The sequence below is a fragment of the Lepidochelys olivacea genome (genome assembly GCF_965140295.1).
Source record: "Lepidochelys olivacea isolate rLepOli2 genome assembly, chromosome: 7".
Lineage (NCBI taxonomy): Eukaryota > Metazoa > Chordata > Testudines > Cheloniidae > Lepidochelys > Lepidochelys olivacea.
The window spans coordinates 114,702,317-114,717,453 of record NC_140417.1 but is presented as its reverse complement, the minus strand read 5'-3'; the positions used below and the strand labels follow the sequence as shown (position 1 = coordinate 114,717,453).

The 15,137-nt window shown below is 38.5% G+C and overlaps 1 protein-coding gene across 1 annotated transcript in view; it reads right to left on the bottom strand.

Moving 5' to 3' along the window:
* Positions 1-15,137, bottom strand: part of NRAP (nebulin related anchoring protein) — a gene marked incomplete at its 5' end in the record, with an annotated part of 59,795 nt that overhangs the window by 41,650 nt on the left and 3,008 nt on the right. Inside the window, 8 exons of the mRNA XM_084633832.1 lie at positions 1,939-2,055; positions 4,183-4,287; positions 5,944-6,042; positions 7,967-8,074; positions 8,399-8,503; positions 9,828-9,935; positions 10,748-10,852; positions 12,472-12,576. Of these exons, the coding sequence (XP_084489958.1) occupies positions 1,939-2,055; positions 4,183-4,287; positions 5,944-6,042; positions 7,967-8,074; positions 8,399-8,503; positions 9,828-9,935; positions 10,748-10,852; positions 12,472-12,576 (852 nt within the window). The remainder of the gene's footprint in view (positions 1-1,938; positions 2,056-4,182; positions 4,288-5,943; positions 6,043-7,966; positions 8,075-8,398; positions 8,504-9,827; positions 9,936-10,747; positions 10,853-12,471; positions 12,577-15,137) is intronic.

Genomic DNA, 15,137 nt, shown 5'->3' with positions numbered 1-15,137 from the left:
AATTGGAGAATACTCCTGACGCACTGCATCCATTAATCAGAGAATAGTGGACATGCCTTAACAACTCAGAATAGTTTGAGAATTCCTCTACATTGTTCTCTTACAAGCAGCTTTGTCTTTTTTGCATTATTTGTAAGCGACAGTCTTTTACAGGATGCTGGATTCTGTTCTCTATACATTAATACAGACACACAGGTATAATGGAAATTGGATTTTGGCCCATTTTGCATATATTTTTCAAAGGTTAATTTTTCCAATTATCTGCAGAAAACCCTTTAAAACACCGTAATATACACTTCTAAATTATCCTAAGTTACTTCTGTTTAGAACCCCAGAAAATGAGAAAACACAGCACTAAAAGCCATGCACAGAACTTCCTTAGGTTCGTATACTCGGTTGGCCAGAATCAGAAATATGCTGCTTTCTCTCTCTCTGTAACAGTGATGTCACTTTATAAGTCAAATTGAGATTCCCTGTATGAAAGTGTTAATTAGTATATCCAGTACTGTTACTGAGGGTCTAATTCTTCTCTTTAATTCACATACAAGTTTCCCATTGATTACGTCACATGTACATGTGGAGGCAGAAAAGGGTACAGAATTAGAGCTCAGCTGTATATTGGATTTGGATTTCATATTTTTGAAATAGGTAAGCAAATCTTTCCCAAAAAATCTGAAAGTTCTGAAGTATAGAACTTGTATTTAAGCCACATCTAAAGACATACATACATTTCAGATACATTTGAAATTCAGAAAAATAAAATAATAATACTCAGCATTTATGTAGCACTTTTCATGTATAGAGCTCAAAGCACTTTACAATAGAAGGCAAGTACCATTACCCCCATTTTATAGGTGGGAGAACTGAAGTGAACAGATTCCCAAGTTGACACAGCATGTCAGTGGCAGAGCTAGAAACAGAACTCAGGTCTCCTGACTACCAGTCCAACAATCTGTTCACTAAATCACATTGACAACACTTTGGAAAACTTTATCTGAAACAAAATTCTGCATTTCTTGATCTCCTCTGCCTATAATATGTATATTCTTGGTTTCTTTTCCTTAAAAAAAAAAAAAAAAAAAGAGGAGAAGGAGGAAGGGAAGATGTATTTTGGAGAAGGGCAGGGGTGCAAGTGGGCCAGTATGGGCCGGTACAGCATACCGGTAAAAAGTGGCCACCGGTACCAGCCCATATGCAGCTGACGTTAAAGCACTGTGGTAGCAAAGGACCCTGTTTAAAGCACTGCAGCGACAAAGGACCCTGCTTAACTCCCCCACCCCGGGCCGCCGACAGGGTGCGGGCAAAAGGAGCAGCTGTGCCGGGGGCCGGCGATTTAAAAGGGTCCAGGGCTCCGGCTGCTGCTACCGTGGCAGCGGCTGAAGCCTTGGGCCCTTTAAATCGCTGCTAGAGCCCTGGGCAGCGCGGGTCAGGCAGCTCGGATGGGCTGGCTGGGGGACGCTGACCGCCCAGGCCCGCCCCTTCCACCCCAGACCGGCCCCCATACCGGTAAGTGTTGAATGTTCCTTTCTCCAAGGGTGAAAGTAATTATGTGAAAAAACACTGGCAGTTAAAAGTGTAGTTCAAGAAACAGAAAAGCTATTTTAGTTCATCTGGAGATGGGTTCATTTTAAAAAACACAGAAAGGTGAGGGGAAGATCCTCAGCTTGTGTAACTTCTCAAAGCTCTACTGAAGTCAATGAAGCTATAACAATTTTCATCAGCTGAGGATCTGTCCCTGAATGTTTCTCCCAAGGAATGGCCATATTTTATAACTGTACTACACATTGATTGTTTTCATGTGTGCTAGTCATTAAGGACAACAACTGTTTACTTCCCTAGCCTGAGAAACCAGAACTTACCTGCCAGAGATAAATAGATATAGCTGTATCTAGTATGGGCTGCTCTCCTATCAGTCCATAATTGTATTTGACGCCTTACCTCACTGACAAGCTTGTTGACATTCTGGGCTTGTTTAAGAACTAAGTTGTCTTCGGCTGAAAGAGAATGGAAGTGGGCTGCCCCTTTCATCTTTGAATGATCCTTTTTGTACTTTATCTAAAAAAGGGAAAAATCATCAAAACAAAGATATTTTTTGTCATCATTGTCATTTCCATTCACTTGAAGAACCAGAGTAAGACTTTTCCTTAATTTCTACTAGTTTTAATATGCTTTAACAAAAGGGTAAATAAGTTGGAAAGGTAAATTAATTGTAGCCTGTTACTTCTTAAAATCATCTCCAGAGAAAATCACTAGTCACGTAATCCGACTGTTTCATGTGAAAACACTTCACAATTTACTATTTTTGTACAGAAGTTTTCCCATTGGCTGGACACACTTGTTCTTAGTTACTTGAACAGACATCTTCATATTAATAATCACTAGCAGATTCTTGGCTAGCAACTGATTGAGGCTTATACCCAATTCTATTAAAGAATTCAGTTCTCAGTAGTCTACGTTAGGGTGCCAGTCAGAGAATTATAGATGGTTACCCACTAGAATTTTTCTTCTACAGAAACCAGCTTATTGAGTGTACAGTACTTTTTATTTTTCACTCTTATGTATTGTTTTTTCTTTAAAGATGGCGATTCCCTCCTGTAAGATAGTGCTAAGTGATATTTTAAAAAGGGGGGAGGTGAAGGAGGTGCCAATTTAGATTTGGAGTTCTACCATTGACTTAAATAGGCCAAGATTCTACCCCTGGGTCTGGATGATTATATTTGTGTTTTGCCTAACTTCTGCACACAAATCAATTAATTTTCACATGTACACAGACAGGCTCCTCACCTCATGCAATTGCAAATGCTTAACTTTGAAATTCTACCCCGTATGTTATGAAACAAAAGATATTTTAGAGTGTGCTGAAATGTTGTGATTATTCAGATTTGATTTTGGAGTCTGTGTTCAGTTTCTCAGACTTTAAGAAGAATTAAATTGCCTTATACTACGATATGTTCATACCCCTTGTACAGCAAAAAGAAAACCATAAAACCAACCCCCATAACAATTTGCCAATTAGGAAATATAATTTTGATTTTTACCATTCTGGAGACCTGTTACAATGGCATCTTTAATCAGGAAAGGTTAAATATTCATTCTTAAATTGGGCATCACTGGATTTGTCATTGAAATAGGCCACAGTCATAGGAGGTCTTAGAAAGACAAGGTGGGCGAGGGAATATCTTTTATTGGACCCACTTCTGTTGGTGAGAGTGACAACTTTCAAGCCACACAGAGCTCTTCTTCAGATGTGGGAAAGGAAAGAACTCTGTGTGGCTCGAAAGCTTGTCTCTCTCACCAACAGAAGTGGGTCCAATAAAAGATATTAACTCATCCACTTTGTCTCTCTAATATCCTGGGACTGAGACAGCTATAACTACACTGCATAGGAGGTGTTAGTTTTTTTATATTCTCCCAGTCATTAGTTCAAGTAATAAGATACTATGGAACCTTTCACCTCTAGGTTGCTGCTTGTGCCTGGCTTGGGTTGGTATTGACAGAAAGATTTTGCCATCTGTTAGCTTTTTAATGGTCTGCATGAGTTGATGGGCTCAGTCTACTCCCAGTGGACAGGTGTCCACATCACAAAAATTTCCACCAAGAGGCAGCCTTTTGGGCTGTCATGCTAGACAAAACAAGAAAGGGTGGGAATGCAGTTAGACACATTTTGTGACTACTAGAGGTGGTCCCTTCAGAACTGAGCTGAGGTTCACTGGTTGGTGGTTGTATGGAAAAACCTTATGCTGCCACATCTAAGTCTGTTCGTCTTCTATAGATTACAACTAAAAAAAAAAAATCAGTGTACTGCAGATAAGGAATTCAATCCTCATGATATGCCAATGTCGCATCCTATGTTCTCTTGTCTCAGTATCAATTGCTTTGTACTAAAGATACAATACAACATAATCAAAAAACTAGAAACTGTTTAGATCATTCAAGCTATATTTAATCACTATGGGAGTTACTGTAGCAAATCTCACAACTAAAACTACTAAGAACATAGTTTGCTTTGGTGATAACGGACATCATCAATCCCCCGAGCCATCTAGTCCTCTGCAATGCAGTGAAATGTCATTGTTTGTTTTTCTAGTTTAATTTTAGCATTCTGCTTCTAAGCACTACTTCGACAAACTGCTGCTTTTAATTGTTTATGTATTGTATTGATTATTCATGTTTTATACTTACATCACTTGCCAGTTCATTTGCTTTCTTGGCATTTTGATAAGCTGGAGTGATCATAGCAGGAAAGCTTCCTTTGCCTCTGTGCTCTTCATATTCATCCATATAATCCTGCAGAAAATTCAGGGTGTTTATTCATTACATATGAGCAAGTGGATGATTAATGACTTTTCTAAGCTCCCCAGTCTCTGTAATGTGCCTGTATAGTTCATTACTTCTATTTGTCTGTAAAGTTTGTTCATTTCATACTAGAATATATGTATTTAATCACCCACAATGTAAACTTTCTCTATGGCCTCTTTATTTATGTTGCAATGGAAGCACGGGTAACTTAGCTACTTTCAAAAAGGCATTCCTCCAGTACAGAGAAGATGAATACAGCCTCCAAATCTCACCCCAACTCCCGCAGGCCAAAAACTAAAAGAAAAGAAGAATGGGTCTCATGGTTAAGACACTCAGGAGATCTGGTTCAAGTCAGGCTCTGCATCACATGCCCTCTGTGATGCTGTGCAAGTCTCAACGTCTCTGTGACTGTAGTCCTCATGGGTACAGTAATACTTCTCAACTTCACAGGGGTATTTTGAGGATGAATTAATGAATGAATGAGAGGTGCTCAGGTATTATGGTGGCAAATACTTTAAAAAACAAAAAAAGGGCCCATTCTTTTTTTATTATTATTATTTATTATTATTCTAGAATTAGTACCATAAAGCGGAATGCGTCTTTAGACAAGATTCTGCCCTCAAAAGCATATGGTTAAATCTCTTTAGCTTTCAGATTGCATGAGAATATCCAGGACGTTATCGCTATGTCAGGACAGAATTGAACCATTTCTGGACTAATGCCAGGTTTACAGAAAAAAGGTTGTTCTGAACTTTAAAATCATTTTGCCAAAGGATTATTTATAACTTTTTCATAAACATATTAAGGGTTTTTGAAAAAGAAATTGTTAAATATTTTATTTTAAACAATCTTAGCAAAAGAAAAAACAATTTCCTCATTAGAAACCATAACATGTATGTGCTTATTATGTAACTTTGTATAAACCTTTTGTAGTAATGTGACAGATCAGGTGAAATGAGGATGCCTGCTATAGCAGGAGTTGTGTAAATGCTACAAATATTCATGGTATTTCTCCTATGACTTCTCACAGCAAAGGGGTTCATTGTAGGTCATGCTATGTCACATCACATTTCACATGATAAGTTGAGTCACACTACAGTGAAGTCTATCAATAACATGGTAACAGCATCTATAGCTATTCTATACCCAAAATGTACTATAAGTATGTACAGAGAATCCAAAATAACCATGAATAACCTGTCACTCTTTTAAAATACTATTCTTCCAGCTGAATTCTAACTTGCTTGTAACTTCTGTTTTTCATAACTTCCTCAAGCAAATTTCTGAAATGTTAATTAATATTAATATTATGATATTAAATGCTAATCAATATTAGGATTTTTTAGCATTGCCCGCAATAATTATATTTCCTGAAAAATGGAAAACAGCAAAGATGAATCCATAAAGAACAGGGTTGAAAGAAAGCCTGTTTGTTCCCCTGCCAATGGTACACGCTCATTTACATACTCAGACTACAGTATTATCATGCTACTCTCTCCTTGAGGTCTTGATTTCTCATATGGGAAAACAAAGCTTACAACAGGAGATAGCAAATCCCATTGCCATTACTAAACTCTAAGCATTGGGCAGTATTAACAATCAGCTGTAGCATGGGTACATGGGTATCTCTTAGTTGTTGCATACCTGGCTAAAGTGATTTTCTTTTGTGAAAGCATCATCTGTTCCAGTTGCATGGCTGGCTTTTCCCTTCATCTCTTTTTCATATCTTTGACGATACCTCACCTAACAGAAAGAAAAGAAGATCAAGCCGGATGAGTTTGGCCTGTTACATATATGCTGCATCATAAATCGCATGCACATGTTAATAATAAAGGTTTGCCAAAAAATTTTTGCTTCAACCAGTCTTCAGAAGCCAAGTTTTCTACTTGTATTTAATAATATTTTAAGAACATAGGACTTGCTATATCAGTTCAGATCATTAGTTTGCCAAGTATAACATTCTACATCTGGCAGTGGCTAACATCTGATGTGCCAGAAGGTTAAAAATAAACATATAATTCACCTAAGTGCAGAGTCACTATGTAGTGCCTTTCATCCTACCTGATCTCAATGTGCTTTGCACACTCTACAGCAGGATCTTTTGCCCACCAATAATTATTTTTAATAATAAGAAGCTTGATTCTGAGAGGTGCTGATCACTAGCATGTCCACTAGGCCCAATGGTAGCTTTAGGTGAGCAGCTTTCAAGTTCAGGCCCAAGATTTACAGTATCTCTATTGAAGCCAAAATAATGCCTACAAGCTATACGCAAGCTTGCCTTTTATCCTACATAGGCGATTTTTTACACCAATAAGAGTACCTCCACAGATCAAGGGCAGCATATAAAGTTTCAATGTTTATCACTCATCTGCCTTTGACTTTAAGACTAAGGCCTGGTCTATGCTGGGTGGGGGGAGGAGAATCAAACTAAGTTACGCAACTTCAGCTACCTGAATAACGTAGTTGAAGTCAACGTACTTAGATCTACTCACCTGGGTGTCTTCACTGCGGTGAGTCGACTGCTGACGCTCTCCCGTCGACTCCACCTGTGCCTCTTGCCCTGGTTGAGTACCGGAGTCAACGGGAGAGCGCTTGGCGGGTGATTTATCGCATCTTCACTATACGCAATAAATTGACACACACACACACACACCCCTGCTGGATCGATCGCTCCAGAGGTAAGTGTAGACATGCCCTAAGGGTCCTTCTTGACTTTCACTGATGAGTTAATAACCAGAAAATTCTCCATCCTGGTTTTAAAGTAATTTCTATGCAGCTAGCATAATATACTATAAGTATTTCCTTTCCCTGCCTGTGTAAAAATTGATACTAATGAGACAGTTTGAACACACATGATTTAATTTAACCTCCTAGGAGGCTGGTAATGTTATCTTCCCTTGAAACTGCTTTGTTAAATCATCACAACTTCTGGCAGTCGGGTTGGTACCCATTTAACAAATATTGCAATTCTGGCACTGAGGCAAAAGCAGACAAATTATATTCACTAAAGATCCCAGGCTCACGCTGCTCCCTGAAGGGTCAATCCTGAAAGATGCTTAGCACTCCTGAAAGCTGCCACGTGAGTTCAGCTCCAAATGACTTCAGTAGGAATGCAGGGCATTCAGCCCCTCACAAGAGTGCTGAGCACCATGCACGATAGTACCCCAAGACAATGGCAAGAGCGGGATGTGCCTCTCAGTCAAAGCTCACTCCTGCACCAACATAAAGGGAAGAAGAGGGAATCAGGGATGAACTAGGGAAGGGACAGAGCTCTGGTAAAACCAATCCTCCTGTAAGAGGGACCTTGTGCCTGTGGTATAAATTAGAGCTCCTCTCTAACTTATACCAAGGCCTAGCAGAACAGGGTCAGAAAGCCACAAGTGGTTCCTTATGGCCACTCCCCTCATTCCTCTGTGTCCAAGTGCAGCTTGGGAGGGCCTTCTGCCCCCAGAGATTAACAGTATTGCTTTCAAAATATAATGGCCTTATTTTCCCTGGTGTATAACACAGGACCTGTCCGTGCAAAAAATAATTACCTGAAATCCTACAGGCCACATTCTCTGCTGATGTAACTCCACTGGCACTGACAGGATTTTGCCAGAAAAAAATTTGGCCCTAAATCTGTTGGATTTTTTTCCTCAAAAGAGATATTGCTTTTGATACTTACGTCACTGGCTAGTTCATTAGCTTTCTTGGCTATCTGATAAGCTGGAGTGATCATAGCAGGAAAGCTGCCTTTCCCTCTCTGCTGTTCATATTCTCCTGTGTATTTCAGCTGTAAAAAAAGCAAGATAATGTAGGAACAAGTATATTGCACACATTTATATATGCTACACACAAAAAAGCTACATTAAAAGAACACTACTGAGGTTGCAAAGTCAACTCAAAAGTCAGGAAATATCAGAATTAAGGTTGCCTGTGCAACCTTCATTCACCATCACCCCTCACCCCGCACAGCCTTGTATGCATCGTCACTAATTAGATGATCAAATACTATTTTTCCCAAAAGACCCCTGCCTCATTCTGTACTCAGGACAGGCCTGTTCTGGAGATTATTCAGGATTGAAACAGGTTGCCTGTTCTCTCCTGTTACACTTACATCACTCATAAGCCTTCCTCCAGCCTTTGCGTGCAGTAGATCTGGAGTGTCTACGACAGTGGTATAGCTGGAAACCCTGTCTTCATGTCCTCGCTTATATGTCACCTGGGAAGCAGAAGATATAAAGTGCATTTTAAAACTATTTACTAGCAAATATCTGGGTATTTCCTTCCATAAGGCTTGAAAAGGCAACAGAAGAACTGACCTTTGTTTCAGATAATGAATTATTCCCAGTTTTCTGTCCTTAATATAAGTCCTTCAGTTGTAAATACAAAGGTAGGTGTATCTACTACTGACTAAAAGTGACTGTCATTACAGTGTGTTCTAATTTTACTCATCAAACTATGTGCATTAGCTTAATTGTTCTATTATTTCACTCAGCCTAATCTATCAAGTGCCAAAGGTGTTCATTTTATGGCAGTTAAAGAAAACTGCACTATGGGGAAAAAACTATTTTTTCTGGTACTTCATACAGCGTTCTCTCTTTATTAATATAGGGAAACAGAAAAAAAAAGACTGGTTATGCTGATATCTACAACATAGTAAGCTGTCTACATATTACGGTCCCCATGCAATGCCTATAAAAGTCAATGGAAAGACTCCAAACTCAGTGGGAGCAGCTGGATATGGTCCAAAGTGTTTGTTTTGGGGGAACAGTATTCTTCAATAAAATCACTCCAAGATTCTTCAGTAATGTCCCAAACCCCTCTTGCTTACAACTATATTATTGCAACGGTTGACATGGAAGCCACAACAGCATTTTTCAAATGTTTTGTATGGTTCTTATTTTCACTGGATTTCTTTGGATTGTTATTTTTATAATATGGTACATTACGTGCATAGATAAGTTAAAGTAAATTCTAGGTAAATCAATTTACTAGTGTATTGTTATATAATGTTACAAACTAAAAGGGAAAGAATGAGAGACGAAAAAGTTGGAATAAGTGGATAAGTAAATGAATAAAAATAAAAAAGGAAAATAAGAGCAAATAATTCACAGGGTATAGAATGGTACAGCAATTAATTGTTTTTAAATTTGAGATGGCGTAGAATGGTACAGCAATTCATTTTTTTAAAATTTGAGATGGCCATTATGTCATAAGTGTCCCATATATCTTAGAAAATGCCCATACTGTCACTTGTTATACATGAAAGACAAGGTGGGTGAGACAACATCTTTTATTGCACCAACTTATGTTGGTGAAAGAGACAAGTTTCAAGCTCCACTTGTTACATGGGACATTCTTCCAAGGCTATGTAGTTTACTAGAGACTCCTGTGTTAATGTATCATGTTCAAGATTTTTTCACTTTTACAGGAATTATTTTACAATTAGTGTTGGTTATGGAATGCACCTTTTAACGTGAACTGTTTTAAATCCAAGTTTCGCTGAACTTCAGTAAGTTTGACACACACAAATTGGGACTTACGTCACTGCTTAGCTGAGTGGCTTTCTTAGCTATCTGGTAAGCTGGAGTCATCATGGCTGGAAAGCTGCCTTTGCCTTTCTGTTGTTCATATTCTTCAGTGTATTTCAACTAGAAAATTATACAATTTTTATTTTCTTAAAGAAAAATCCTCTGTCCATTAATGTGACACCTCTTTTAATGTTCACATTCTAATTGTTATGGGTTATATTATCCTGATGACTTTTAAAAACCATAATGGACTTAACCAAAGTGGAAATCCCATCAGTTTGGCTACACATGTTTAAAGAGTTTTAAAATAATTGACACATAAAAGAAAATGTATTTCTTAAGTTCAAAATTTAGGAACATTTCCTATGTAAAGTGGAAAAAATCTATTTATAATCCTTTAATATTTTTACGAACAAAATATTTACTATTAGTTACTAGTTTAGTAAAGACCACCTTGCATAGGCACAGATCTTCAATTCTTATACCAAGTTTGATTTCCATTCACTTCAGGTTGATGGAAAGGCAATAGATCCTTATCTACTCTACAAAAAATAAGATGTGTAATCCACTGTTGGTGCAGCCTATAGGTGATAGCACCACTGGAAGATGTAGAATACATTAGACTCCATCTACAATCAAAGGTACCTAAGATGTTACTGTCCTGTAGCTGAAGTGTATCTTAATTGCAGAAGTTCATGGTAGTTCCATTTGAATATAATTTCTAAGCTTGGCAGTAACACTGTTAGGTGACCTTGACGGTATATATAGATAGCGCTCACAAGGCTCAACACTGTGTCTCAACATAGCAGTAAATGCATGTCACCTTCTCCTTTTGTAATTTGTTATTGAAAGTTTGGCTATTCTAAACTGGAAAGTCCTCAGAACACTATAACTCATACAAATAAAGTTATTGCAAACATCAGCCCACATACATCATTGAGAGTCTTCTGTGCCTGAGCTATCCTGACCGTTTCAGGATCTGGGATGGTTCCAGAATACCAGGATTTGTTTTCTTCATATGCAGCTTGGTAGGCTTTCTAAAAAAAGGAAAGATTAAGTCAGCAGAAATGTGTTTACTCATTTTTAAACCTGAATAGTTAATCTGCCAGGCAGGGAAAAGAAAACCATCATTCATTATGGGTGATACATACTCCTTTGCAGAGGGAAAGCATGAGGCCTATACTCCTCTTCAGTCTCATTTTGAGAACACAGATGGATCTTAAGTGATATGAATTTTGTGCTGACCCTTTCCACATCAAAGCATATTTCTGAGCACATTCCATAAGATTTGCTTAAGCAATACGAAATTAGGGCCCATGTCCTGAAACTCCAGTAAAACATTTGCTGAGTGACGCCGAACATCACGCAAACAGCAATGAATTTGCTAGCCCAGCATTACTATTAGTGCTAAATCTGTGCCAGATGTTGTGCAGGCAAATCTGAAAACTGAAAATTCAGCAAATGGAAGACAGATACATTTTCTTTTTTGTCAGACCTATTTCATAAGAATTCAGAGTGTGTGAAAAATGCCAGATTGAAAGCTCTGAAAAGTGAAGTCCTCTGTTTACCCGTATAGGCAGCATCTACTTTGCCCAGCCAAAAGGGACAGCTTCTTGAGATGACAGTTATTTATAGACTTATGAGTACTTTGGCTGTCTGCTGAGACTGCCAAGAAGAGTGATAATGGGTTTAGACCATTTCAAAAGCAGCATATTTTAGTTATTACTGACGTGGGATGGGTCTGATCCACCAAAATAAGATGAATGGTTCTATAGCCTAATAAATCATCGAGCTAGCCCTCTACATTTTCTATTACTGTTCCAGTCTCTGCGTTAAGGGAGATTTATTTTTTAACACTAGCAAAAACCTTTTATTTTTAAATAAATAGTTAACTGGAGCAGTCATTTTCTGTTCTCCCTTTATTACTAGCTCACATAGATGAATTTAATCAGGGATTCCTAACTCCCTGCCCAATTTCTTTCTGTCCCTGATCCTGTGTTTGCAACACTCACCTTGAAAATTAATACTGTCACAAATTCAGCATTATGGCTCTACTTCAGGATCAAGTCAGAGGAGAAACTGGGGTAGGCAGAAAAAAAACACTAGCAAAACACAATGGGTGAAATCTTGGCCTCAGGGAAGTCAATGGGAGTTTTACCATTGACATTAATGGGGCCAGAATTTCATTCAATATTTGCAGTAAATAGAAAAAGTGGCAAGACAAATGATGGATTACAATAATACTTAGCACTTACACAGCAACTTTCATCTGAGGATCTCTGAAAGTTTTACAGAGATGGGCAAGTCTGATTATACTCATTTTAGGGAAGGGGAAACAAAGGCACAGAGAATGTAAGTGACTTGACCAAGCTCACGCATGACTCCATGGCCAAGTCAGGAATAGAATCCAAATCTCCTGACTCTTGCTCTCCTCTTTTTAATGACTAAAATATGCTACCTAGAAAAGCAAGTGCAATTTAAACAGGCTATTAAGAAAATAATAATAAATGGACTCTCATGACTAAAATATGGTGAATAAAAGCATAGCAATAATCATCCCATTTAGCATGGGGCAGTAGCTCACACCAGGCCGACGTTTGGCGGGTTGCATACTAGCTGCTCACATGAACGTGTGTACTTGAAGAATGTCTCTAACCTGACTGGCCAGCTGTTGAACTCTATGGGCAGTTTCCATATCTGTAGATGTCACATCCCAGTGAAAAAACGATTTGAATTGTTCCCCCTCTTCTCGATATTTAATCTATAAAAAATAATGGCATCATTATGTATAGGTTTTTCTCACATCATGGATGCATGAGGCTGTCATTTTAAGGTGGGAAAGTGCTGAACGCGCCTGGGTACATAGTACTATACAGTAAGTGCAAAATGCAGCGAGAATAATTTTAAACCAGTGCAAGACTTTGTTTACTTCCTAACATAACAAAGCTATGATCAAATGCACACTTCTGCTACTTTGTGTGTATATCTATGTACCAGATCCTCAACTGGTGTAGACTGGCATTGAAAGCTATGTCAGTTTTCATCAACTGAGGATATAGCCGTATATTTTTAAAGATATACAGATACAGAGAGACACCATTTTATGTTAGGCCCTGCAAAACAAACACAGGCCTAGACAACCCAAACTCTGCAGCGCTTGAGAAAACATTGCTCACTGCACTCTCTTCTCCCTTTCCACCCCACCAGAGTCCCCTTTACTTGGCCAACTCTACTTCAATCCTTTTGTTTATCACCATCCTCCCTCTGCCAACTGCCATACAGGAAGGCCACACAAGCACTAGATTCTGTGCCATGCAAGGAACACAGACCTGCCTCCTACCACTGCCTAAGGTATCGGTGGAGAAGGAGGTTAGATTTATCCCTTAGTACAAACATCTGTTCTCTGATCCACATAGTGGCTTCTGACTAAGATATTCTGTTCCCACAGGAGCAGCACACTGGAATTGAAACCTACCATGAAAATCTGAGAAGAGAATTTGGTTCTTAGACACCAGTAATATAACAACAACTGAAATCAAGAGAGAAATCTGCACAGAACATACAGTTCAAGTGTTAGTATGAAACATTGGTCCTGTGTATCAGTCAGTGGGTAATATTCTACCTCCTTTACCCTGTGCAGCCTCAGTGAAGTCAGTGAGGTTGCACAAATGTAAATTAATGGCAAAATTGAGCTCCATGTCTTCACTTTATTACAATTTAGTATTTGTTTTGCAATAGCACCTAGAGGCCCCAACTGAGATCAGGGTGCTATCTGTGCTAGGTATTGTACCTGCACATAAGAAACAGCTGCTGCTCTGAAGAGCTTACAATCTAAATAGGCAAGACAGAAGAAGGCTGAAAATGTGTATCAATATCTCCATTTTACAGGTGAAGAGAAGTAGCAGAGAGAGATTAAGTGACTTGCCTGATGTCTCACAGGAAGTCAGTGGCATAGCAATGAATTGCACTCAATTCTTGAGTCCTAGTTTAGTGCCTTAAGAGCAAAACCATCCTTCTTCTCTAATGTAACGTAATGTTCTCAAGTAAAAGCATATTCAGTTTTACCAGTTGAATATGCTTTTTACTTGATTCAGAGTAACAGCCGTGTTAGTCTGTATTTGCAAAAAGAAAAGGAGTACTTGTGGCACCTTAGAGACTAACCAATTTATTTGATTAAATCAAGTTGATTATCATACACATTGTGAAGAGAGTGGTCACTTTGGATGGGCTATTACCAGCAGGAGAGTGAGTTTGTGTGGAGGGGGGCGGAGGGTGAGAAAACCTGGATTTGTGCTGGAAATGGCCCAACTTGATGATCACTTTAGATAAGCTATTACCAGCAGGAGAGTGGGGTGGGAGTAGGTATTGTTTCATGGTCTCTGTGTGTATATAATGTCTTCTGCAGTTTCCACGGTATGCATCCGATGAAATGAGCTGTAGCTCACGAAAGCTCATGCTCAAATAAATTGGTTAGTCTCTAAGGTGCCACAAGTCCTCCTTTTCTTTTTACTTGAGATCATTAACATTTCAACTCAAACATTTTCTCAAGTGAGAATTCTTTTATACATTTAGCATACATAGTTCTAGACCCAAAACTGCCATATAAGTGAATGGGCCTTTCAGTGAGTAAGGACTGCAGAATCAGGCCCTTAAGTACACTTAGCTACCCCCTCTTTGGAGTTCAAAATTCCCTATGTGATTGAAAGGGACAGAAGTTCCTTTAGGTGAGAAAAGAAGGGAAAGTGATCTCTGAACTATAATTTGCCTTGCGTGTATATATACACACCAACACACTGAAAGTAACAGGGTCTCATATCACAGTCTGCAAACAGAAATAGAACCTGCAATAATCCCAGACTCATTCCAGACCAGCTCTGTCACACAAAATTTAAAGGAAGTATACTGGTTGTTGTTTTAAGATTGTCTGAGTTATTGCAAAAACCTGATACATAAAAATGGTGTGCAAGAAAGATGGGAGAAAAAGTGCAACGTATGATGAATGCTGCTAAATGGATGATGCCAGCATTGTCCAGAAAGCAGAAAAAATATGAACAGTGTGTGCAATAATTTAAATAAGACAACTTCCTTCCCTTATTTTACAGAGAATTTTTAGTAGGACGTGAAATCATATATGAACACACTGTTTATGCTTACTATATATAATAATCACAATAGTTTTTATAGTATCAAAGGGGACTAAAGTCAATAAAGCTACATTACATATGGAAATGGGCCAGTTACCAGTGGTTATTTGCCATCTTACTATGTACTTTTTTAACGTTAAAGTTACCAGAAATACAAAATTGAAACAAATGTCTTTGG